The following is a 26,698-nucleotide window of genomic DNA, read 5'->3' on the forward strand; positions in this document are numbered from 1 at the left end:
CCATTCTGTCCCTCATTTCATGGGTGCACAGGAGAAACATCCTGCTCTTTGTGTTGTAGCATTCCCTGGAAAACTTCCTGGCTCCAGAGGATACAGATCCCCCTCTCCCACCCCTGTGCAGACCTGGACTCCAACCCAGGCCATAATTAACTCAATAATAAATGAGCTGAGGGTAACAATTCTTCCCCTCAGTCCTTTCCCTTGTGGCTGCCCCAGCATTCCTCCCTGGAACGACTGGCTGGGAATTCTGGAGCTTAGGGATGTGGAGAGGGACGTGAATCCCAAGGATCTGAGGGGTTGGGGGTATTTGGAGCTCTTGGCTGTTCTTCCTTGGGGTGCTGATCCCCACGATCAGCTCCAGAGGCAGCTGGAAAAGGGGTCTGGAAGTCTGGGAATCCCATTGCCAGAACATTCCCGAGCTTGGGAATGGGGGATCTGCTGCTGGGGACGTGGAGCATGGGTGATTTGTGGGACACTTGTCCCAGATTCCTCTCCAGAGCCGGGATAACCACAGGAAGTGTCACCCACCCCTTGTCCCCAGGACTTGCAGTGATGATTCCCAGAATTCTGTGGGCAATTATCAGGGAAAAATGATCCAAAAGGATAAATGGAATATTTCATTAGCAGAATTTCCCATTTTTTTCTCCCTTTTAATGGAATTAAAACCTTGGTTTGTCCCTTTTCCTCTCTTTTTTTGGCAAACCTGGGGCTGTTTGAGCCTCGCTGTGCCGGGGCTGAGCAGCTGGGATGTGTTGGGATGAGCACATCCTTGGAAAACAGAGCTGATGGAGGAATTTTAGATGGGAAAGGGGCAGCTGGCAGCTCTGGGATGCCAATCAGACATTTCTGGGATCTCTGGATCCCAGTTCACAGCAAAGCTTGGGAGCAGAGTCAATTTTAAGCCGAAATAAACAGACCCAGGATTTGTTTTTCTAGCTTGGATCCATCCAGAGGGATGAGGGAAACCTTGACACTTCCAGCTGGAACTTCCACATGCTCAGAGCCTCTGGTTCTGAGGGAATTTCTGGCTGCTCCCTGTTAGAAATAGCAAAATATTCATTATTTTTTAATTTTTATTTATTATTTATTAATTATTATTTATTAATGGTGCTGTGCTGAGGCAAAAATCAGGGGGTTTTTTCAGTGCTGTCCTTAGGTTCATTAAAGCCAAGAGGGTACTAATTAATCTCCCTGATTTTTAATTGCCATCATTAATACAGGCTTGTAAAATCCGGCTTGCTCCGCTTAACACTTCCAGTTATCCCACAGGATCCGGAGTGGAAATAAATCCTGATCAAAGCCAATCTTGGCTGATAAAATAATTAATTCCCATTTTCTATTTGGCGGGAGGAGCTCCGGTTTGTGGCGGAGGTTTGGGAGCTCTGCCCTGGGATGGGCCGAGCTGGTTTCACTGGGAATGAGATTAATCAGGAGCAGGGATGCAGACAGACCTGGAGAAGTTGGCTTTTTGGGATAAAGTTGGGATTTTCCTGCCCTGGTAATCCATTAATCCATAATTGACTAACTGGGAGCGCGTGCGGAGCCCTTGGGAGCGGCGGGATGTGGGCGTGGAGCCAATTCCAAACATTGCATGGATGAATCCTGGGGTTGGGTTTTCCTTCCCTAAGGTGGGAATTCCAGGAAAAGCCCCATCCTCAGTCCCCTCCTCCTTCCCCTGCCGCAGCTCTGGAAGTTTCCCAAAATTCCCCAAATCCTCCCATCTCATTGAGCCAAGGAAATCTTGGGGCACCGGGATGTCTCGCCTCATGGATCACTCCAGGATTTTTTGTGTCCCTGTTCCCATCCCATCCCTCTCCCAATCCCATAACTTCCATCCCTGCTACTGCTGCTTTCCCGCCATCTCATCCTGTCTTGTCCTCACTGATCCAGATCTAGGTCAATCATTCCACTCCTTAATGGAATTTTTTCCATGAATAATTAATTTTTTCCCCCTGCACAGAGGCCTTCACTGTGTGTGGATCCGTAGGGAATTGTCTTATGTCTTCCCTTTGTTTTTTTCCCCATTAAACTTCCCTGTCCAGCCCTAAATGGGTCATTTTGGTGGCTGAGCTGTCCCTTTCCAAGGGGAACCATCCTTCCAGGCCTCCAGGAAAGCTGGAAAACCTCTTTGGTGCTGCTGGAGCCCTGGGAATGCTCTCTATCCTGGAGAATTCTGTGGAAAAGCAGCTCCGGGTCTGAATAAACCATTTCCATACCCGCTTTTCCTGCTGTCCTTTGTTATATGTTACATCCATCAACATTTCCCAATTCCATCTGATTCCAGCCCATTTTCCAGAGGCAGGGAGGGCAGGAAAAGCAGGAACTGATGGAATGGGGACCATCCCCAGCGCTCAGTCCCCTCTGCTGCTCCTTCTCTCCCCTGCCTGCCAAACTTCCCCTCTCTCCCCTTCTTTTTTTCCAATCCCAAATTGATTTGGAGCCCTCCTTCCCTTTCCAGGCGCATTCCCAGGTGAGTTCAGAATCCCGGGATGGCTGGGGAGGTGACACTTTCCGTGAATTCCCAGAGACCTTTAAAAGACCCGTGTTCTGTTTTCTTTGGTTTTTTGGTTTTCGTTTTTTTTTTTTTTTCCTTTTCTTTGTTTTGTTTTGTTTTGTTTTGTTTTTACTTCTCTCCCACTGATTCCAGCCCGAGGGATCTCGGAAACCACTCCAAGCTTCATGTATCCCTACGGAACTTCCAGCAGCCAGATGGTGCTCCGAGGGGTGGATCTCCTGCTGGAATGCATCGCCTCCGGAGTGTATGTACCACGGAGAGGGTGATTCCCAGCAATTCCCAGTGGGATCAGGGCAAGGAATCACCCCTGGACTGGGAAAAAGGGATCATTCTCTCCTTTTCAGTTGTTAACGATGCTCCCATAACCTGCTCGATGAGCAAACGGAAATGCTGAGGTTTCCAGGTGTCTTCAGATCCTTGTCCAAGGATAATTCCCCACTGGTTTGGCCTAAAATTTGGGAATTTCCCAGGAGCTCCTCACCACACTGTGGGGAGGACATTTGTGCCCCCAGAAATGTCCTGGGCTCGTGGTCCAGCCCACACCATCAGACCATGGTCAGGGATGGGCTTTGAGGTACCTTCCACCCCAAACCATTCCAGAATTCCATGAGCCTGCATCCCAGGAGCATGAGGAGAACATCGTTCCTGACCAGCTGGGAATGCTCAGGGCCGTGGTTTAGGGGCAGCAGTGGAAAGGAGGATGATGGAAAGGAGGGTGGTGGGAATAAGAGTGGCCCACCAGTTAGATCAGACCTTCCCCCTGGGTTTTGGTGGTTCCCAGGATGGGAATTTCACTGCTATTTAGGAATCACAGCTCTTCACTTGGGAGTCATTCCCTTGCCTTTGGAAAATCTCTGATCTGCCCCCCTCTCCTCAGACCAGCACCGGACATCATGTGGTACAAGAAAGGCGGGGAGCTCCCGGTGGGTAAAACCAAGCTGGAGAACTTCAACAAGGCCCTGCGCATCTCCAACGTGTCCGAGGAGGACTCCGGGGAATATTTCTGCCTGGCCTCCAACAAGATGGGCAGCATCCGCCACACGATCTCGGTGAGAGTGAAGGGTACGTCGCCTTTACCTTCCCTCTTTGGGTCCTGGCCGCCTGGAGCCGGGAGGGGACGTTCATGGAATGCTGGGAGGGACAGCGGGGCCTTTCCCAGGGGATGGGTCTGTGTTCTTCAGGGAGTCATGGAATGGGTTGGGTTGGAAGGTCGTCAGAGATTACCCAGTTCTGGGACACATTCCATGAGCCCATGGTGCTCCAAGCCCCATCCAACCCGGCCTTGGGCACTTCCAGGCATGGAGCAGCCACACATTCTCTGGGAATTCCATCCCAGCGCCTCCCCACCCTCCCAAGGAATGATTCCATCCCAATATCCCATCTAAATCTTCCCTTTTTTGAATTAAATCTCATTGAAATGGCCCCAAAAGTAGCCAGAGGTGGAATCACACTGATAGAAATGGTGGTGGGTTTGTGTAGCCAAGGAGAGGAAAGGGGTCTCTCCTCCTTCACCAAATCCCGGGAAACCCACTCCATTTTTCCATCACCTTCCTCCCCCAGGGAGAGTTGGAGGGGGGAATTTGGGGGTGGTGTTGCTGTCCCTGTGTCACCGGGGCGGGGCTGTTTTCCAGCTGCTCCCTACTGGCTGGATGAGCCGGAGAACCTGATCCTGGCCCCCGGCGAGGACGGCAGGCTGGTGTGCCGCGCCAACGGCAACCCCAAACCATCCATCCAGTGGCTGGTGAATGGAGAGCCCATCGAATGTGAGTGTGGGAGAGACTGGGCCTCCTTCTCCAAAATCCCAGCCCAAAATCCCAGCCAAGGATATCCTGGCTGAGCATGAGCCTGAGTGGCTTCCTCCTCCAAAATCCCAGCCAAAATCATGCCAAAGTCCCAGCCAAAATCCCACCAAAATCCCAGCCAAGGATCTCATGGCTGAGCACAAGCAGAGTAGCCTCCTTCTCCAAAATCCCAGCCCAAATCCTAGCCCAAGTGCCAGTCAAGGATCTCCTGGCTGAGCATGAGCCAAAACTGCTGGTGGGGTCCAACACCCACATGGGCTCCACGTGAATCCCCAGCTTGGCTGGGATGGGCCCAGTTCACCCAGTAGCTCCCAGTTATGGCTGTGGACTCCACGCACCATCACCAGGTTTGAACTGGGCTGAGCTGGGAAGATGCTCCATGGTATTATGGGGTGGATTTTCATTTGGAATTGAATTGAAGGAGCTGTCCTTGTTTTGAAGCATCTCCCCCCAACCCGAGCCGGGAGGTGGCCGGGGACACCATCGTGTTCCGGGACACGCAGATCGGCAGCAGCGCTGTGTACCAATGCAACGCGTCCAACGAGCACGGTTACCTGCTGGCCAACGCCTTCGTCAGTGTGCTGGGTGAGTCTGTGGGAAGGGGACCACCCAAAACTCATATTTCCATGGAATCTGAGGCCGGAAAGAACCTTAAAGCTCAGCTCAAAGCTCATCTTAAAAGCGTGGGTGTGGCTCTTAGCGCCAAGGTTGGGTCATAGGTTGGACTTGATGATCTTAAAGGTATTTTCCAACCTTTTTCCAGCTGGCTGGTTCTGGGATTCATCTAAAATTCCACCTTCTTGGAAGGGTGGGGCATGGAACCTTCCACAGCCCTGTGCTACCTGGCCTTGGACACTTCCAGGAATCCAGGGGCAACCATAGCTTCTCTACGAATTCCATCCCAGCCCCTCCCCATCCTCCCAGCCAGGAATTTCTTCCCAATATCTCACCCAAACTCTCCTATTTTGGTTTAAAATCATTCCTCTTTATCCCATCACCATATTCCCATGTAAAAGTCACTCTCCCTCGTTTTTCCAAGCCCCCTTTTCCCTGCCGAAGTTTTCCATGAGTTTTCCCCTTTGCTGCTGTGAGGGAATGCACAAAGGCACCCAGGCTTTGGAGGAGGAATCCATTGCCATGGATTCAAACCAGGCAAAGGCTGGGCAAATCCAGGGATACGAGTCACAAAACGAGGCTGGAAGGAGAGGGAAGGTGAGGTGAGGGAGTGGAGAAGTTCTACTGGATTTTGAAAGTGCCAGTAGAGAACCAAAAAAATCAGGGAAAAGGCTGGAAAAGAGCAGCAGAATCCATTTTTCCTCCTTTTCCATGGCTGGAATTTTGGCATTTGGCAGATGTTCCCCCCCGGATCCTGGGCCCCCGGAACCAGCTGATCAGGGTGATCCAGAACAACAGGACGCGACTGGATTGTCCCTTTTTTGGGTCCCCCATCCCCACCCTGCGCTGGTAAGAGCCAGATCCCATCCCACTCCATCCCGAGGGGTGGGAAAGGGGGGGTTTCCTGCTTTTCCTTCCCTTCCAACAGCACTTTGTGGTGTTGGGAGGTTTAAGAATGGCCAGGGGAACACGCTGGATGGAGGCAACTACAAAGCCCACGAGAACGGGAGCTTGGAGATGTTCATGGCTCGGAAGGAGGACCAGGGAATCTACACCTGCGTGGCCACCAACATCCTGGGGAAAGCTGAGGCCCAGGTCCGCCTGGAGGTCAAAGGTAGGGGCACAGAGGTGCCAAAATCTTGGATCTTCTGGAAGCTGCAGCAGAAATAGTTGAGGCTAAAATCTTGAATTTTCTGGAAGTTGCATCAGGAATAACCCTTGAGGTGGAGGGAGGTTGGTTGTGGCTGATCTGATCTTCCAGCAGGTCAGAGCTGGGAGCCTTGAAATGGTGGAGATTCCATTTTAATGTTGGGAAAAGCCAAGGCTGGGGATGGTGGAAGGGCTTGGGTTGGATGTCAGGCTGGAAGACGCCATCAGCAACACAAACACTGACCCCAAGTGTTCTTTGGGGTTAGATGAGGACAATAAAACATTTTTGGAATTGTTTTTACCCCACTCAGCAAATCCGGCTGCTGACTCCAAAAAATGAGATTTTTTTAAAGGCTCAGCACGAATTAATGACTCGTTAAATTAATTTATTTGTTCAAAGCTGGACAAATTGTGCTTGTCCTTTCCAAGTAACTCTGCTCTCCTTTGAGTCCCTGAGGCAAGCCCCACAGTTTTGGGAAGTGACCCTTTGTGACCTCCTGCAGACCCCACCAGGATCATGAGGGGACCTGAGGAGTTTGGGACATAACCCTTGACCCTGTGCAGACCCCACCAAAATTGTGAGGGAACCTGAGGAGTCTGGGCTGTAACCCTTTGTTTGTGACCCCGTGCAGACCCCCCAAAGGGTTGTGAGGGAACTCGAGGAGTTTGGGACTTAACCCTTGACCCTGTGCAGACCCCACCAAAATTGTGAGGGAACCTGAGGAGTCTGGGCTGTAACCCTTTGTTTGTGACCCCGTGCAGACCCCCCAAAGGGTTGTGAGGGAACTCGAGGAGTTTGGGACTTAACCCTTGACCCTGTGCAGACCCCACCAGGATCATGGGAGGACACAAGAAGTTTGGGAGATAGCCCCCGATTTCATGCAGACCCCACAGGGATCCTGAGGAGTTTGGAATGTGACCCTTTGTTTGTGACCCCATACAGACCCCACCAGGATCGTGAGAGGCCCTGAGGACCAGGTGGTCAAGAGGGGCACCATGCCCCGGCTCCACTGCCGCGTCAGGCACGACCCCACGCTGCGGCTCATGGTCACCTGGCTCAAGGACGATGCCCCCCTGTACCTGGGGAACAGGTCTGTGCCCAGAAATTCCATCGATTTCTCTCCCAGAATTGCTGGATTTTTAGCAGAACATTCCAGGAGTCCCCAGGGATAAATATTGAGTTCCCACCTAAGCAATGTTTGATGTTTTTGATACTTTCAATTTCACTGGCTCCCTCCAGCAATTCCAGCTGATTTATCAGTAAATCCAGACTTTGCTGCGGGTTTTATTACCAGATATTTTAGGATATCTTGATAAAACCTGGGAATTCATAATGAGCTGCTCCAAAATTTATGTTTCTCTGCTGTGGCTGGCACAGCTTTAATTTCCTTTCTGTACCTGACTCCTGTTTCTTGTGAGGCAAGATCTGATCCCAGGGCACGAGCCCAGGGTTGGCTGTTGTCCTAAAAATGTGATTATTCCCCAGATACACCCCAGGGCGCGTGATTCCTTAGGAAATGAGCTTTCCCAGAATAACCCAGCACATCCTCAGCTGATAAAACCTCCAGACCGGAGATGTTCTCCTGTTCTGGTTGGGTTTCCAGCTGGATTTTGTCAGGGAACATCCAGGCTTTAACACTGCTTCCTAAATATGTTGGGGCAGAATTTTGGGATGTTGTTTCCTTGAAGGATGAAGAAGGAAGAGGATGGTCTGACGATCTATGGCGTGACTGAGAAGGACCAGGGTGATTACACGTGTGTGGCCAGCACGGAGCTGGACAAGGACTTGGCCAAGGCCTATCTCACCGTGCTGGGTAAAGCCCCCCTGACCCCACAGCTGAGTGCTTGGCTTTGAAGGGGACACCCCAACATCGAGGTCAGGCTGGAAGGGGGGTCTGGGCTCCAAGATTGTCCCCTGGATGCTCAGGGAGGCGCTGGCAGAGCAGGGGTTCTGTTGTCACAAGATTTGCTGCCTCATCTTGGATGATGGCACTGAAATGCTGCAAAAAATCTGGGAACTGAGGGTGAAAATAAAAATGTGATTATTCCCCAGATACACCCCAGGGCGCGTGATTCCTTAGGAAATGAGCTTTCCCAGAATAACCCAGCACATCCTCAGCTGATAAAACCTCCAGACCGGAGATGTTCTCCTGTTCTGGTTGGGTTTCCAGCTGGATTTTGTCAGGGAACATCCAGGCTTTAACACTGCTTCCTAAATATGTTGGGGCAGAATTTTGGGACGTTGTTTCCTTGAAGGATGAAGAAGGAAGAGGATGGTCTGACGATCTATGGCGTGACTGAGAAGGACCAGGGTGATTACACGTGTGTGGCCAGCACGGAGCTGGACAAGGACTTGGCCAAGGCCTATCTCACCGTGCTGGGTAAAGCCCCCCTGACCCCACAGCTGAGTGCTTGGCTTTGAAGGGGACACCCCAACATCGAGGTCAGGCTGGAAGGGGGGTCTGGGCTCCAAGATTGTCCCCTGGATGCTCAGGGAGGCGCTGGCAGAGCAGGGGTTCTGTTGTCACAAGATTTGCTGCCTCATCTTGGATGATGGCACTGAAATGCTGCAAAAAACTGGGAATTGAGGGTAAAAAATTAAACAGGAATTGTGGCACACAGCCCAGAATATACCTGGTGGCTATTGAAGATCCATGGAAAAGTCCTAAATTTGGGGGTGAATTTAATGGGATGTTGGGGTGCTGAGCAATGGGATTGGGGCTGAGCCAGCTCCCCCTGGCCCTGCGTGTCCCCTTTGCAGCACAGGGAGGGACAAACTTCACCCCATTCCCCATTTGTGCCACTGCAAGCTCTGCTTGGCAAACAGGGAATTATCATCCCCTGGCCACCCCAGATTCCTGGGAATGCCACAACCTGCCAGTGCCACTTCCAGCTGGAACAGGAATCCCAAATCCCAAATAATTCCCCTGGGGTTGATTTATTTCCCCTCCTTTCCCCTAATGGCTCATTAACCCCACATCAAACTGATACTTCCCTTTTGCTGTCGACTACGAGTGTGGGTAAAGCATGGAAGTCTCTGGGGGAAGGATATTCCTGCTCTGCTTCCCAAACTGGATCAAATCCCACTGAAATCTGGAACTTTATGTTTGCCAGGTGCTCCTTTGGCCACCCAAGCTTAAACTAACCCGGTTTAACAAGCACTGTCTTACCTTGCAGCCATCCCTGCTAATCGGTTGAAAGATTTACCCAAAGGTAATCGTCACTAATTCCTTGCCTTCCTTTGATTTCCCACCTTGGTTTTGGTTTTCCCTCACCAGTAACTCCAAGAGAAATGGGTGGCAGCTGGAAAAACTGGGGGATGATGTTTCCAGGTTAAAGGAGCTGAAGCTCCAAGTCCTGCCCAAGCTGTCCTTGAAGGAGTTGATGCTTCCAGGTTGTCCTTGAAGGAGGTGAAGCTCTAAGTCCTGCCCAAGTTGTCTTTGAAGGAGCTGATTTTTCCAAGTCCTGTCCAAATTGTCCTTGAAAACCCATCCAGATGGGTAGAAAATTCCTGTTCCACCACATTTTGTGTTCCACGGTGGCAGTTCCTGAGTGCAGGAATCACTTCCCCTGTACTTGAAAATCCTGATGGGGAAAAAAACCCCTGCATGGAATCCCATAATTTTTACCTGGAATTTATTCTTGTTATTGCACGAGCTGGCCCTTGTGATCACATTCACACAAAAGGAAAATTTCTATCAAATTTATATTTTCACTAAGGTTTTGTGTCCTTTTTCTGCTGTTCATTTGCATTCCTCTGTGTAAGGTCACAAATCTCCCAAAACCAGCACCTGGTGCTTTCCCTACTGTTTTTATTTTTGGAAAAGGCAGGATTTTCCTGGGAAAGGTGAGATTTTTCCTGGAAAAGGCAAGATTCCTAGGCAAGACGCTGTCAGAAATGATCACACTATTATTTTAAAAATCACTCTGCTCCCCTAAAGAGCTGCAGGACATGAATTGTCCCCTGGAGCATGTCCTGCCCATGGAACTGGGAGAGGTGATGGGAACTGGGACTTGCTCCTGGGACAATTCCAACCTCATTTATCCCATTCCAACAGCACGACCTGACCGGCCCCGGGACTTGGAGCTGACGGATCTGGCTGAGAGGAGCGTGCGGCTGACGTGGATCCCTGGCGATGACAACAACAGCCCCATCACAGGTCTGTCCCCTGTCCCCAAAATCCCTGGGATGGGAAATGCCATCCAAACCCTCCACCCACCCCTTCCTGCTCTTTCCAGACTACATTGTCCAGTTTGAGGAGGACCGCTTCCAGCCAGGAGTGTGGCACGACCACTCCAGGTATCCCGGGAGCGTCAACTCGGCCGTGCTGAACCTGTCCCCGTACGTGAATTACCAATTCCGGGTGATCGCTGTCAACGACGTGGGCAGCAGCGTGCCCAGCGAGCCCTCCGAGCGCTACCAGACCAACGGGGCACGTGAGTTTTTCCCAGGTTTTTTTGTCCTTGGAATCCACCACTCTCCACGGAGGCTCTTCCCTCGATCCCAGGAATAGGTTGGCAAGGGCAGCGGGGGAATTTTCTGTATGGAATTCTCAAGCCCGTGGGTGGTGTCCTTCAGGGCAGCGAAACGCAGAGGTTTATGTAAAAGTCAGTAATTTTTTATAGAAAAACTGGTTTTCCTTTTTTCCCTAAAGGGAAGATTCCTAAAGGAATCCTTTCAGTCCTTTCAGACTATAGCAAGCTCGGTAATCTGTAGGAAAATCAGACTCAAGTGCAAATATTGTTAATTATTGGCCACTGTTAAATCTGGTCAATACTGTGAGGGTGGCGAGGCCTTGGCACAGATTTTCCACAAAAAACTTGGCTGCATCTGGATCCCTGAAAGTGTCCAAGACCAGGTTTGGTGGGGTTTGGAGCAGCCTGGCATAGTGAAAGGTGGAATTGGGTAATTTTAAGATCCTTTCCCACCCAAAGTCCATGACAAAAGAACAAAACAAGCACCAATCCACAACCAAAACTCGAGTTTGTCTGCCCAGTGTTTTGTCGGAGAATATTTGGGAAAATTCCATGCAAGGAATTCACGGGAATCTCAGTAGTTCTGCTGCATTTCTTCCTTTACCCATTCCAGGGCGATATTTGGAGGATCTGCTGGCATCTAGTGTTGGCTCCCAACAGTGCCCGCCGTGTTTCAGGCTCAAAGTGACAAACTCTGCTCTCTCCACAATGGTTTCCTTTCAAAGATTTAGGACATTTAGGGGACAAAAAAGAGCCTCCTAAATAAATGGCCTGGTTTTCCAGAGGACTGAGAGTCTCGTGTCCCATTAACCTGAATGGGAACTTCTGGAAAAATCAGGCCATTAACTTCTGCCTTGGAAGGACTTATGGCTTGCAGGGTTTTAACCCCTCAGTGGTTGTTTTTTGACATAGAAAAATTCATTCTTTTGGTTTTCAATGTGAATTTCAGGTCCTGAAATAAATCCAACAGGAGTTCAAGGGGCAGGGACCCAAAAAAACAACATGGAGATAACGTGGACCGTGAGTTCTGCTTGGATGCTTTTTGGGATGGAGTTGTGGGATGAAGGGGAATGGGTTCAGAATGCCAGAGGGCAGGGATAAGGAGGATATTGGGAATGAATCCTTCACCGGGAGGGTGGGGAGGGGCTGGCATGGAATTCCCAGAAAATCCATGGCTGTCCCATCCCTGGAAGTGTCCCAGGCCAGGTTGGAGCAACCTGGGATCATGGAAGGGGTAGAGTGGAATGGCATTTCAGGTCCCTCCCAACCCAAACCACTCAAGGACTCCATGAAATAAAAAGCAAAAGGTACAAGAAAGGCTGTTTTTAGTGCTGTGATAAAAAAGAATAATTTTAAAAATTGAAAATAAAATAATTCAAAGATGTGGCATCCAAAGATGCGGGATTCCAGACTCTGCTCCCCAAGGGTGCCCCGAAGTTGAGTCCTTGAGCAGCTCAGAGGATTTACGGGGCCGTTCCTGCTTTGCTCCTTGCACCAGCAGGTGTCAGCCACAAATCAGGGATGAGCCTTTGGGAGGTCTGGAATGGCAGTGGGAAGAGCGGCTGGAATATGGGGATAGAAGTTATGGAATATATATTGTAAAATTCGATATTATGTACATGTTTGATTTATTTTATATAATATATAGATAAGCAATCTGGGCTAGTGGAAGCATCCCTGCTCATGGAAGGGGCTTGGAATTTAAATCCCTTTCAACCCAAACGGTTCCAGGAATAAAATTTTGGATTTTGTGAACAAAATTTCCTGGTCCTACCATGGTTCTGGAGGGCAAGAACTCGTTCTGCCTCTCCTTGGGAACAAAACTTCACCCTCCTTCGGGATTTGCTGATAGAGCCTGGAATACAACCCCACTGCTGAGCAGAGCTTTGGGATCTCCTTGGCAGAAAAATCAAATTTTTTTTTTTTAACTCCTTCTCACTTTCCCTTCTCTGTTTCACTCCACTGAAGCCTCTGAATGCAACTCAGGCTTACGGGCCCAACCTCAGGTATATCGTGAGGTGGCGGCGGCGGGACCCCCGCGGGAGCTGGTACAACGAGACCGTGCGGAGCGCGCGGCACGTGGTGTGGAACACGCCCATCTTCGTCCCCTACGAGATCAAGGTGCAGGCCGAGAACGACTTCGGCAGAGCCCCGGAGCCCGACACCTACATCGGATACTCCGGGGAGGATTGTGAGTATTCCCGCAGCTGCAGGTGGGATTTTGGGGATGGTCCCATCCAAGGGCAAGGAGTGCTCGGGATGTGGGCGAGGCACTGAGGGATTTGGGACAAAAATCCACTTTTAGTTTGGACAAGGTTTGGAGGACCTGGACAGTGGAAGGTGTCCCTGTCCATGGCCACCTGGGCTATAAAAGGTGTCCCTGTGTGTGGCCACTTGGGCTATGGAAGTTGTCCCTCTCTGTGGCCACCTGGGCTATGGGAGTTGTCCCTGTCTGTGGCCACCTGGGCTATAAAAGGTGTCCCTGTCCATGGCCACCTGGCTATGGAAGTTGTCCCTGTCTGTGGCCACCTGGGCTATAAAATGTCCCTGTCCACGGCCACCTGGGCTACAAAATGTGTTCCTGTCTGTGGCTACCTGGGCTATAAAAGGTGTCCCTGTCTGTGGTCACGTGGGCTATGGGAGTTGTCCCTGTCCATGGGCCTGGATGATTGTAAGGTCCCTTCCAACCCAAACCATTCCTGGATTGTGGAAACCACCAAAATTCCGCTCCAGGTCACCTCTGGCCATGTCCCAACAAGTGGAGTTGTCCCTGTCTGTGGCCACCTGGGCTATAAAAGGTGTCCCTGTCCATGGCCACCTGGCTATGGAAGTTGTCCCTGTCTGTGGCCACCTGCGCTATAAAAGGTGTCCCTGTCTGTGGTCACCTGGGCTATGGGAGGTGTCCCTGTCCATGGGCCTGGATGATTGTAAGGTCCCTTCTAACCCAAACCATTCCTGGAGTGTGGAAACCACCAAAATTCTGCTCCAGGTCACCTCTGGCCATGTCCCAACAAGTGGCAGGAACTTTTCCACTCTAACACCTGCAGGGCATCGAGATCACCTCAGATTAAAGGTTCTAAAACAGCCCTAAAATTCCTGAATCCATCCTGGCCTGGATTTTTGTGATAAAACTCCGCTAAGCCCCGCTTGGTTTCCTGTTTAGGCTCAGCTTATCTTTCCTTAAACCATGACTACACAGGACAACTCCCAGCTGCTTTAATTCCCTTTCCATCCTCGTCTGGGCTGCTGGGATCACCTCCTGTGGTTGTGGTTGTAACTTCCAAGACTCTTGACTTTCATTATCCCTGGGATAATGGGGTTTGTTCCCAGCTGCTGGATTTTTAAAGGAATTGATGTGACTTTGTGGTGTCAGGGAGTCCCTGGCTCTGGGACTTCGGGATTTTTTGATAAAGAAGGTGGATGAGGCAGGAGATTCCAGGTTTGAAGCCAAGGGGCACAAAGAAGGCACAAAAATTGGGAGTAAAGCTGGAATTCTGGCATAAGCCATCCATGACCCAGGTTTGAAGCCATGAGGCACAAACAGAGCACGGAAATTGGAAGTAAACCTGGAATTTCGGGGTTGGGATGGCACAGACAACACCTCCTCCAGCAGGGCATCTCCCAGAGGAGACAGGGCAAAGAAAATGGGGCAACAAGTGGGAATCACAGCAATTCAAAGAACTGGAAGCAAACTGGACCCAGTTCAGAGGTGTTACTGGGAATGAACCATTGTCTGTGCCCTTCCAGGGGAGTTTTTAATTTCTCTTGGAAATTCCTGCAATAATTTGGAGGTTTGGGAGGATCTGGATGAGCTTCCAAGTGCATGTGTGTTGTTTGGAGGCCAAGCAGGGAGATCAAAGCTTTCTGCCTCTGTTTGAGGGTTGGGATGGGTCAAAAATCCCAAAAATCCAGAAAAACTGTCCCAAAAATAGTTAAATCTGAGCTGCTTCACTCCAGATCTCTCCTTTGTTCCCAGCTGCTGGATTTTTAAAGGAATTGATGTGACTTTGTGGTGTCAGGGAGTCCCTGGCTCTGGGACTTCGGGATTTTTTGATAAAGAAGGTGGATGAGGCAGGAGATTCCAGGTTTGAAGCCAAGGGGCACAAAGAAGGCACAAAAATTGGGAGTAAAGCTGGAATTCTGGCATAAGCCATCCATGACCCCAGGTTTAAAGCCATGGGGCACAAACAGAGCATGGAAATTGGAAGTAAACCTGGAATTTCGGGGTTGGGATGGCACAGACAACACCTCCTCCAGCAGGGCATCTCCCAGAGGAGACAGGGCAAAGAAAATGGGGCAACAAGTGGGAATCACAGCAATTCAAAGAACTGGAAGCAAACTGGACCCAGTTCAGAGGTGTTACTGGGAATGAACCATTGTCTGTGCCCTTCCAGGGGAGTTTTTAATTTCTCTTGGAAATTCCTGCAATAATTTGGAGGTTTGGGAGGATCTGGATGAGCTTCCAAGTGCATGTGTGTTGTTTGGAGGCCAAGCAGGGAGATCAAAGCTTTCTGCCTCTGTTTGAGGGTTGGGATGGGTCAAAAATCCCAAAAATCCAGAAAAACTGTCCCAAAAATAGTTAAATCTGAGCTGCTTCACTCCAGATCTCTCCATACAGCAGAAACTGTAGAAAGGAGGTAATATCCCAAGTGGATCAACAGCAAATTGACCAAATTCCAATTAAAAATACTGAAATGAGGTTTTTCTGGATCTTTGGGGTCCAATTTTGGAACAGGTGAGGAAGGAGAGGGTTGAACATGCTGGGATCCCTCACCTGGAGGGGGAAGTGAGCCAGACCCTTCCCTGCAGCAGGAATTTCCCCTTTTAGCTGGATCAGGAATGTTCTCCTGATGGCTGGAGGAGTGAAATCAGATTTATTTTCTTCCCATGGAAGAGGGTGGAGCCATCGTGGAGCTGCTGCTCACGGGATTTGCAATGGGAAAAGCACAGCAGGGGGTGTCCAGCTGTCCATCTGTCCGAGCTCCAGGGTCATTCCAGGTTCCTAATGGCCACTCTGCTTTGTCCCTGCCCGCCCAGATCCCAAGGCTGCGCCCACGGATGTCAGGATCAGAGTGTTAAACAGCACTGCCATAGCTCTGACCTGGACCCGGGTGCACCTGGACACCATCCAGGGACAGCTCAAGGAGTACCGAGTGAGCAAATCCCAAACTCCCCAGTCCCAAATCCCCGCCCAGCACTGACCACTAACACAGCTAAACCTCCCAAAATTCCCAGCTGGCTCTCGGGGAATGGAGCTGCTGGATGTGGGGATGACAGAAAACTTCCTTTGGTCACCAGGAGCCTTTGGGTTTGGGGCAGCAGCAAGGATTTGCTCTTTGGGGTGTCAGGATGGGGTCAGGGATGTCTCCTGTTGCTTCCTCTGGGCTTGGCTGCAGGATTTGGGATGCTCCAAGAAAATTGGGATAGTCCTGGCCACGGAGCAAAGGGGCTCTGAGGGAGTGGCCCCAAAAAGGTCAGGTTTTGTGTCATCCCCAAAACACTGACAGCATTTTTTACTGACCAACAACCCCTGCAAAGCCTAAACCTGCGGTCAGGACTAACTGAGTGCTAAAGCCAGTGTGGATTTGTGGTTTTCCGGGTCTTTCCAGGTTTGTATTTAATATTTATCAGTCTTTCCAGACTTGTATCTAATATTTATATTTGCTGCTGATGCACAGAGGATGGAGCTGTTCAAACCAAGCCAAACCTTGAGCAGGGCCCTTCTCTGGGCCTTAAAACATTCCCAAAACCTCATGTCCAGCAAAGAATCCCAACATTCCCAATCTGATCATCTGCTGGCTCCACTTTTCCTGATTCTGGGGGATTTTCTGAATGGATTCTTGTTTCTACATGAAATAGGATTTACAGTCAGGAGTTCGAATGGAAGATTTCCGAAATTCAAGCTTTTGTTCATGGCTGGGTGTGTCTCACCTTTCCTTGTCCATCACGAGGGGAAAGGGAGAACCACTCAGATTTTAATCCTTGGGAATGAGGAACAGCTTTAGTCTGAGCTCAGTGGTTTTGCTCAATGTTTTGGGAAGCTCTTAACCCCCTGCTCAGCCTTGGGTAACACCTGGATTTTCCTCATGGACCTTCACTAATTCCTCTAAAAACTCCCACATCCTTGAGCCACCCTTAAAGACAAAATTCTGCTTTTTAACATCTAAGGATTTTCCTCATGGACCTTCACTAATTCCTCTAAAAACTCCCACATCCTTGAGCCACCCTTAAAGACAAAATTCTGCTTTTTAACATCTAAAAACCCCAAAACCCCATTATTAAAGGGGAAAAAGCTTCACCTGGCCTGCCTATTTCTTGAAGGCCTATTTCTGGAGAGACAGCAGCTTGCTGAAGAACCTGTGGGTCTCCAAAAAACGGCAGTTTGTGAGTTTTCCTGGAGACCGCAACCGGGGCATCGTGTCCCGGCTGTTCCCTTACAGCAACTACAAGCTGGAGATGGTGGTCACCAATGGCCGAGGGGACGGGCCCCGCAGCGAAATGAAGGAATTCCCCACCCCTGAAGGAGGTACGTTCCCACAGGGAATTTTTTTCCTGCTGGGAGAGGTTTGGGCAGAGCAGATCCAGGGAGCTGAGCCGCAGCTGAGGAGGGATTTTAGCTGAGCGTTGTCGCTCAAGAAATAGAAAGACACGGACACTGGAATCTCAAAGGTAAAAAAGAGGACAGTTTAATTCTGACTCCAACATTTATAGATTTTCAAAAGTGACAGTGGATTTAGGGGTGAAAGTGGTGCCTCTCCAATGATACCGGACAAACCAACAGTCCATCAAATTTCTCCTCCTCCAGAAAAGAATGCAAAACAATTAATTATTTACAGAAAGTCCGTGAGAAAGTTCGTTACAAGAATGTAAACATCAGAAGGCTTAGAAGAACTCAAAAGAACAGGGCAACAGATCATCACCTGGGCGCTGTCACCATCAGTGACATCGCTGAAGCCACTGCTGGAGTTGGCTCCTGACCCCTTCAGCATTCCCAAAAATCCCTCAGTCAGGGGGTCTGGACACCTCAGCCAAGAAGATTTTGGGCTGAACAAGAGAAATATTTGTGAAACCCTTTCCTAGGCACAGCTCAGCGCCCTCGATTTGCTGCCTGAGCTGTAAATGTCCCCGAGCCGCGGTTTGGGGATGTGGCAGTGGTTGGATCCACCCTGGAAAAGGCAAGAAAACCTTCCCAGGACCTTCAGGAATCACTGCCAGGCTTTTAAGCTAAGAGCACCTCGTTCTTGTGTCAAGGATGAACTCAAGGGTTTAATTTTGTCGATGGCACAGGAGCTATTTATAGACACGCCGATAATTCCGAGTTAGAGCTGCAATTCCAACGGCTGGAAGTGACTTTTCCTACAGCACAGGAGGGAATTCAGGCACAGAAGGTCACAAAAACACAAGAAAAGATTTGCAAGTCTTGTCTCAAAATATTTTGGGGTCTCCTCTTTTCCTTTCAGTGCTGTCTCTTCCTTCACATTTCCTTGGAAAAATCCCCATTTTTTAAGGACTTTCTGTGGATAATTGAGGTTGTTTCAGAAGAAAGGGTTCAACTCTTGTAGGTTTTGCAGGCAGGGGCATCGTGACCCTATTTCTGGGGGATTTGGGGTGGCTTTGGACATTTGAGGTGATGATAAGGACATGAGGGTGTTTATAATTACAGATTTTACTCTTACCAAGGGGATTTTATGTTTTCCTACGCCACCAAGCCCTTTTATCCACTCAAACTGACATTGAGGAGGCTGAAGGATATCCTGAACAACTAAAAATAAATCCCTGAGCTCTCCCACCTCTCTTCCCCCAATTAAGACACCGCAATTAGGAGGAAATCAGGAGAATAATTTAACTCCAGGCTGGATAATTCTTTCCTTCCTTCAGCAGTTAAAGCAGCGATAATCCCCAACATTCCTTAGGGTGAGGAGCAGTGGGAAGCAGCTGCCTGGGGCAGATCTCTGGAATTCTATTCCCACCAATTTTTTGGAATAAGAGAAGCCACTTTTGGGGGTTCTAAGAGAGGAATCTGTGGGATGAAAATATTGGGATGGGAGTGGGATGTAAAGAAGGTTGGGAAATTTGGTTCCAGCAGGCAGAAATGGGGCTGGAGTTAAGAGAAATTTTTGGGATTCTTATTGTTCTTCTAAGAGAGAAATCTGTGGAATGAAAACTTTGGGATGGGTGGGGGGTGTAAGGAAGGTCAGGAAATTTGGATCCAAGAGGAAGTAGGGCTGGAGTTCAGAGAAGTTATTGGGATACATTTTGTGCTTCTAAGGGAGAAATTTTTGGGATGAACACCTTTGGATGGGAGGGGGGTGTAAAGAAGGTCGGGAAGTTTGGGTGCAACAGGAGCAGCTGGGCTGGAGCTTCATTCCAGCTCTGTGGCCTCGGTGGAGGATCCCACGGGATTTTTTGGCTGAAAACCCCACCTGGCTCCTGGTTTTTGGGATAAATCCTTGCGCTATCCATTCGGGGTGCGTGGCCAGGGAGTGGCCGGGCCCGTGGCGGGTGCAGCAGCGCCAGGTTCGTTACCCCGTGTGTTTTTTCTCCTCTCTCCCCTCTCCTCCCCGCTCTCCTCCAAGTGCCCAGCTCCCCCAGGTACCTGCGGATCCGACAGCCCAACCTGGAAATCATCAACCTGGAGTGGGATCACCCCGAGCATCCCAACGGGATCATCACGGGATACACCCTCCAATACCAGCCCTGTATGTCACACGTCTTCTTCCCGCTGATAAATCAGGAAATCCTTCCCTTCCTGCTTTTTGCCAGGGCAGGGAGATCCATGAGGAACTGGAGACCTCCATGGTGGGACAAACTGGTGTTGGGAGGGGTCCTGGCCATCTGTAGGGGGGGTTGTGGGTGCTCAGCACCTCCCGAGGCTAAATTTTTGAAAGAAATTTGATTTTATCTCAGATTTAGAAAGATTTTAGGTGCAGCCTGAGGCATTTTTATTCTCACCCAACACAAATTGGTTGAGGTGATACCCAGAGCCTGAATGACCCTGAGCTTTCTCCGCCCACCTGAATGTCACCCCCAGCAGGTCCCCAAGTGCCTCAAACTGGGACGTTTAACAGCTCTGAGCCCCACAGTGACCCCACAGAGCCTCTCTGGGGTGAGGGGACAAACTGCACACATCTCCACTTAATCAAGGAGGGGTGGGTGCTCAGCAGCTCCTCAAACTCAGTTTTTGAGGGAAAATCAGTTGGATCTTAGATTTAGGAGGATTTTAGGTGCAGCCAGAGTTGTTTTGGTGCTCATCCAAACACAAGATTTAGGAAGTGATACCCCAGAGCCTGGGGCAGCAGAGAGCACCTGAAGGTCCCCCTCAGCCGGTCCCCAAGCCAGGGTGTCACCAAGTGTCTCAACCTGGCCACTGAGCCTCTCAGTGACCCCACGGTGACCTCACAGACCCTCTGAGGGGTGAGGGACGAACTGAACACCCCAAAATTCCTGGCCCAGGCTGAGCCTGGCCTGCCCTGCCTTCCCTCTGCAGTTAACGGGTCCCGGATGGGTAGGACGGTGGTGGAGAACCTGTCCCCCAACCAGACGAGGTTCACCCTGCAGAGGTCAGACCCCATCTCCCGCTACCGCTTCAAGCTCCGCGCCCGCACCCAGGTGGGAGAGGGAGAGACCCTGACGGAGGACTCGCCGGCGCTGCTGGATGAAGGTAAGGGCAGTACCCGGCTCAGCCGAGGGGACAGGATGTGTCAAACCCAAAAATGACATCGTGACAGGATGTGTCAAACCCAAAAAATGGCACCATGGCAGGATGTGGCAATCCCAAAAATGTTATTGTGCCAGTCCATGGAACAACCCAAAAATGGCGTTGTGGCAAGATGTGGCAACCCCAAAATGGTATAAAGACAGGCCTTGAGAAATTGCAAAAATATCCTTGTGACAGGCCGTGGAACAACCAAAAAATGGCATTGTGGCAGGATGTGACAAACACCAAAAATGTCATGACAGGACATGGAATAGCCAAAAAATGGCACCGTGACAGGACATGACAACCCCAAAATGGCATGTAGACAGGCCTTGACAAATCTCAAAAATATCATCAAGTTGGGCCGTGGAACAGCCAAAAAATGGCATTGTGACAGGTTGTGGTGAACCAAAAATGGCATCACAATGGGCCATGGAACAGCCCAAAAATGGAATCAGGGAATCCTAAAAACCAGGAGTGCAGGACACTGATGGCCACTGTGGTTTTCTTGCAGAGGTGGAGGTGGCCAAATGTTGCAGTAAAAACCCAGCTGAGGTGACCTGGGGACAGTCCCAAGGAACCTCCTGGCTGTCCCCAAGGGAGGGAAGTTCCTGTGTGCCCTGAGCAGGAGGATATTTGTAGAATTTATGTTTTTTACCAAAAGAGGACAGGGCAAGATGGGATTCAGGAAAGAATTCCTCACTCGGAGGGTTTGGAACTGCAGGCATGGAGAGGTTGTGGATGCTCCTGCATCCCTGAAAGTGTCCCAGGTCAGCTTGGAGCCCCCTGGGATGGTGGAAGTGTCCCTGGGTGGGGCTGGATGAGATTTGAGGTCCTTTCCAATCCCAACCAATCCATAATTTTGGGATCTCGCTCTCCTTGTGCTGAGGGTGAAGCTCTGATTTGCCCCTCTGTGTTTCTGTGTCAGCTCAACAAGGGCAGCTTTGGGGGATTTTTGAGTGCAGGGGTCTCTGTGCCACCTCCCTGTCACCCCACAGGTGTCACCTGACCCTAAAAGCCTCCAGAGCCCCACTCTCAGCCCCATAATCAGATAAAATTCTCAGTGCCACCTCCCTGTCACCCCACAGGTGTCACCTGACCCTAAAAGCCAAGCCTCCAGAGCCCCACTCTCAGCCCCATAATCAGATAAAATTCCCCTTGTGGAACATCCATCAGATTTAAGTGGAAGTTCTGGAGCCCTGAGGGAACCAAGGGCGCTCTCTCCCCTCTTTAGGCTCGGCTGACAGAGCTGGGATTGGGTTAGAGCTGGGATTTAATGGGGTTTTCTCTCCTTCCCTCCATCTCCCATCCCAGCTAATGGCTCTGAGTGGGGAAAGCGATTCCTACCCAGATCCAGTGGGAATAAAACCATTCCCAACCCCCCTGGGGTGGGATCCGACAAGATTTATTGGGTGAGGTGGGGGAGAAAACAGCCAAGGAAAACACGAGAGAGGCCTGGAATTGCTCTAGAAGGAATTGTGAGAGTTTAGGGGTTGGATTGAAGCTGAAAATGGAATATTTTTAGCTAGTTCACGCCCGAATTTTGGACACTGATAATAGCGAGATAACAGTCGTGGTGTATAAATTTTAATTGACTTGGATCAATTTTATGTATTGGAAATATCAGGTGGTGCCCAAACCTGCTGGACAAGAAAAGGAACCCCCTCTGTGGGGTTTGGGGTGACAATGTGGCACCTGGTGATGCTAGAAAAACAAAGTTTGGCTGTCAAAACACAAAAAATTATAACATTTGAGTAATTTACTCCTATATCACAGAAATTTGCCCTCCAAACATGAGGTACAGCACGAAATAGGTGAGTTTTGCTCAGTTTGATGGGACTTCCTGCCAAACTGAGGGAGAGACGAGGCTGGAATTTAAGAAAATAAGCAGATTAAGGAAATTAAACTCATTTGTGTGCTCCGAGGAAGTTTCCTGCTCACCAGACTCCTCCAGATGCAGTTTAAATCAGGTGGGACAAGCAAGGAAAAACCGAGGAGAAATTCAAAATTCAGTGTCAAAACAAAATGTGATTTTTGTTGGGATTAGACCTAAACACCAGCTTAAGTACTCAGTTTAAAAACCATTGTCACATCGATGCCACTGCTGTCACCTCCGTGCCACCTCTGCCCCCTCTTGGGTGGTTAACCTGGATGCTGGTGTGGTTTATCCCAGATGCCCTGGTGTGGTTTATCCCTGATTTCCTGGCATGGTTTATCCCTGATTCCTGGTTTGTCCCTGATTTCCTGCCATGGTTTATCCCTGATTCCTGGTTTGTCCCTGATTTCCTGGCATGGTTTATCCCTGATTCCTGGTTTATCCCAGATTTCCTGCCATGGTTTATCCCTGATTCTTGGTTTGTCCCTGATTTCCGGCCATGGTTTATCCCTGATTCCTGGTTTATCCCAGATTCCCTGGTGTGGTTTACCCCAGATTTCTGGTTTATCCCAAATTCCCTGGCTTGGTTTATCCCTGATTCTCTGATGTGGTTTATCCCTGATTCCTGGATTCCAGGAGCTATCCCAGGTTGGATTTAATCCCATTTTCCCCCTCTCTCTCTGCTCTCCGATGACTCCGAGTGTCCTGGCGGCGCGTTGGGGTTGTTTGATAAACTCCTGTGTTTTTCTCTTCCCTCTTTCTCTCCATTTTCCTGTTTTTCCCCCTCTCTCTCTCTATCCCTGGCGCTGCCTCCGAAGCCACGCCAAGCCCAGGTACCGTACCCGGAGGTAACCGGCATGGGGGCAACGGAGCTTGCCAATTAAGCTGCCAATTAAGCCGAGAAGTTCATTAAAACCCTTCCAATGGCCACGCCAATTGGGCATTTCAATCCTTCCAGGCACAAAGGGGACCAGGGCGGCTCCACAGCGGGGCAGGCAAAGATTAAAAGGTCTCTAAGCCAGGCTTAAAAGCCGCTCAAAAATCTCATGAAAACCAAAGCCCGGTGGCCGTGGGCTGGGCGAGCCCAAAGGAGAGTCGAGTTCCCATTAAAGTGGGTTTTTTCTTTAAAGTGGGGGGTTTTGTCCCTTTTAAAGTGGGGGTCTTTCCCCTATTAAAGAGGGTGTGTTTTTCCCCTGTTAAACAGGGGTGGGTTTTTTTCCTATTACAGGGTTTGTTTCAATATTAAAAATAGTTTTTTCCTTGTTAAAGAGAGGGTTTTTAATATTTTAATGTGCTTTCTTTCCCTATTTTAGCAGGGGTTTTTTTTCCCCTAATATAGACAGTTTTTTCACCATTAGTGAGGGTTTCCCTATTTTAGAGGGGGTGTTTTCCCATATTAAATAGGGGCATTTTTGCCTATTAAAGGGATTTTTCATTATTAACGAGGGCTTTTTTCCCTATTAAACATTTTTTCTGCCTATTAAGCAGGTTTTTTTCCCCTCTTAATGAGGGTTTTTTTCCCCCTATTTTAGAGGGGGCTTCCCCCCTATTTTAGAGGGGATCTTTTCCCATATGAAAAAAGTTTTTTTCTTCCCTATCAAAAACATTTTTTCTCCATTAAAGAAGGCAGGTTTCCCCCCGATTAAAGAGGAGTTTTCCCCTTCTTAAAGAAGATTTCCCCCCTATTTTAGAGGGGTTTTCCCATATGAAAGAGAAGTTTTCCCCTATTAAAGAGGGGGTTTCTCCCTACTAAAGAGGTATTTTTCTTTTTTACAAAAGGGTGGGGTTTTTCCCCATTAAAGAGGTGGTTTCCCCTATTAAAGTTTTTTTTTCAATTATTAAACAGCTTTTCCCCCTCTCACAGGGGATTTTAACCCCAACTCTACACAAACCCCTCTCCCTTTTTAACCCCCACCATCCCCAACCCACAAAACCCAGGACATTTCTGGCTCCATGGGGGCCCTTCCAGCACCTGTGGGATCGCAGCTGGAGATTTGGGATTTTATTTGTTGTTTTCGAGATTCCCTGTAGCTCTCCCGGGGCTTTGATCCAGGAGATTCCTCCCATTCCCGGTGTCCATTGGAAGGGTTGAGCGGGAATTTGAGCTGTGCATGTTCTGCATGGAGCCTTCTGCTGGCTTTGCCCTCCTCGCTATTCCCAAAACGTGGGAGCAGGGAAAGACCTTTTCCAGCACCAGGGACAGCTCCTCCTCCTCCTCCTCCTCCCGCTTCCATGGAAAACCCGATCCCGGATATCCCAGCGTCGCCCTGCATCGCCCCGACACCATTCCAACTCTCCCAAACTTGGAAAATTCTGATTTTTCCACACCCAACACGCATTTCTCACATTCCAAACATCGGGAGAGCCTTTTCCCAGCTCGGGAAAGCGGGAATTGCCAACCAAGGGGTACAGCCAGCCCCGAACTCATCCCAAAAAAAAGCTTTTTTTGGGAGCAGCAGCAGCTCCCAGGCTCTCAGCAGGTCCTGCTTTGCCTCTGCACATTCCAAGCAGGAACAGCTTCCCAGGGAAGGTTTTCCCGAGGGATCCAAGTGCAGGATTCACTTTCCTGCCTCGTGGATGTTCCTTTTCCTTGGATTTTGCTGCCGTGATATCTCTTCCCAATCCCCCCCCCCCCCCCATTCCTGAACAGATGCCAGTTTTTCTCCTTCCTGTCTTTTACTCTTTCCCCCCAAAAAAGAGGAATGACAGATTGGTCAGGTTTAGGTGGTGAGGACCTGAACATGCACTTAAAAATCCTGGAAATGCACATAAAATTCCTGAAAATTAGCATAAAAAATCCTGGAAATGAGCTAAAATCCCTAGAAATGGACATAAAAACCTCAGGATCAGGACCACCCTCTCCTCCAGCTCCTTCTCCATCCAGGGTTTGGCTCAGCCACCAGAATCCAGATTTTCTTTGTGGATCAGGACCACCTGGAGTCCTTTTCTGCTTCCAGAGGATCCTGCTGAACTCTGGAATCACGGCCTGATCTCTTCATCCTCCCAGCACTGAATCATTCCTGGCTCATTTCTTGCCCCACTGGAATTATTTGTGGTTTCAGGGATAATCCCCCAATTATCCAGAGCCCATCCCTCCATTTTCCCTTTCCCAAAAGGAGAAATGACACTTTGGAGAGTCGGGAACTGGAACTGGAGTTCAGGAATTGCTGCCTCATCTTCCTCCCCATTCCAGGCTCCTGGAGGGGACTCAGGGCATGGAAAATTCCCTCTCCCACCCCAGTCCTGCTCCAGAGCTGGATCTGTTTCTCCTCAAGCCTCCTCAGGCTCCAGAGGATGTTTCTCTTCCCAAAAATTCCTCAGAAATGCTCCCTGACCTTCCCCATCTCCGCTGGCTGACCCAGATTGGGTGGATTTTTATGGAATTTGTCCTGAATTGAAGGAAAATTCTCCTTGCCGTGGCTGGCACTGACAGGGAATGAAAAGTTCATTTTTCAGGGAAAACCTGACACAGGGCCAGGAGGAACCGGAGCAGGTGATGGAATCGAAGTGAAGTGCAGGGATTTTCCCTCAGGAAAGGCTTCACCTTTCCTAAGCCAGGCTTTGGACAACAGGAAAGGAGATTTGAGAAAAAGAGGAGATTAAAAAAGAGTTTTTATTTATGCTCCGAGTGAGAAAAAAATCCAAAACTATATTTTTGATTCTCCATCCTTATTAAAAAAACTTCATCAAGGACCATAAAGAAAACAGGTTTAGACTCAAAGGGAAAAATCCTGACTTTTCTCTGTCCATAAATGGGAATTTGAAAAGAAAAATCCCATTTTTCATTTTAGAAACAGAAGGAACTGCTGAGCCCTCTCTTTCTGCTCCATCACCCCCTTCTCTTCTCCAAATTTCTTCTCTTTCCACATCGGATTTTCAGCACTTCACAGCCATGGACTCCCAATTCCATTCTCTTGGCAAGAACTGGGAGAATTAAAAATAAATCTTTGCCAATGTCCTCGGCCCAATCATCAAAAATCATGAAAAATTCATCCCAATTTCTCCAAGCCTCATTTTGTAGACACACCCCAGGGAAAGCTGTTGCCACAGCCCAACAACACATTAAAAGCACCTTTAAATAATTAAAAAGCAGCACAGATTGGGATTGTTTTCTGCCTTCTGGAAAAAAAAAAATACACTTTTCATGAATTATCCTACTCTGAGCAGCATTTGTGTCTTTTCCTTAGAGCTTCCCTTTAAAAAAATCCTGTTTTTCTTTTAGGATCTCTCTCTCTGGGATTTTTCCCCCTAATCTGAACTTCAAACAGGTTTTTGTGGAAGGTTTGGACTCTTTTTTTTCTCTTTTTTTACTGCTCACTCCCGGCTGGGGAGGCAGCGAAGAGCTCAGCATCTCTCATTAGTGAAATTATTAATTGCTGCATCTTCAATCCATCATCTTTCCCCCATCCTTCCCTGAGAGGGAATAATGGATCTTGGAGACGGAAAAAGCCTTTAAAGGAAGGCAATTAAAAGCTGAGTGCTGGTTTGGTGCTTTCCAGGAAGATGGGCTCGGCTAAAATGGGATAAAGAGCCGGGAATTGCTGCTGGTGGGTTTTAATCCGAATTTC

General features: G+C 49.3%; 1 protein-coding gene across 1 annotated transcript in view; it reads left to right on the forward strand.

The window, feature by feature from the left end:
* NFASC (neurofascin) overlaps positions 1-26,698 on the forward strand; it is a 77,484-nt gene that overhangs the window by 27,327 nt on the left and 23,459 nt on the right. Inside the window, exons 8-25 of the mRNA XM_041422635.1 lie at positions 2,648-2,759; positions 3,393-3,577; positions 4,147-4,278; positions 4,759-4,902; positions 5,670-5,781; positions 5,880-6,046; positions 7,025-7,172; positions 7,771-7,895; positions 9,259-9,294; positions 10,140-10,241; positions 10,321-10,518; positions 11,507-11,577; positions 12,526-12,748; positions 15,595-15,710; positions 16,879-17,083; positions 19,134-19,256; positions 20,045-20,218; positions 22,949-22,963. Of these exons, the coding sequence (XP_041278569.1) occupies positions 2,648-2,759; positions 3,393-3,577; positions 4,147-4,278; positions 4,759-4,902; positions 5,670-5,781; positions 5,880-6,046; positions 7,025-7,172; positions 7,771-7,895; positions 9,259-9,294; positions 10,140-10,241; positions 10,321-10,518; positions 11,507-11,577; positions 12,526-12,748; positions 15,595-15,710; positions 16,879-17,083; positions 19,134-19,256; positions 20,045-20,218; positions 22,949-22,963 (2,388 nt within the window). The remainder of the gene's footprint in view (positions 1-2,647; positions 2,760-3,392; positions 3,578-4,146; positions 4,279-4,758; positions 4,903-5,669; positions 5,782-5,879; positions 6,047-7,024; positions 7,173-7,770; positions 7,896-9,258; positions 9,295-10,139; positions 10,242-10,320; positions 10,519-11,506; positions 11,578-12,525; positions 12,749-15,594; positions 15,711-16,878; positions 17,084-19,133; positions 19,257-20,044; positions 20,219-22,948; positions 22,964-26,698) is intronic.

Source organism: Onychostruthus taczanowskii, unplaced genomic scaffold (assembly GCF_017590055.1).
Source record: "Onychostruthus taczanowskii isolate IOZ18803 unplaced genomic scaffold, ASM1759005v1 scaffold74, whole genome shotgun sequence".
NCBI lineage: Eukaryota > Metazoa > Chordata > Aves > Passeriformes > Passeridae > Onychostruthus > Onychostruthus taczanowskii.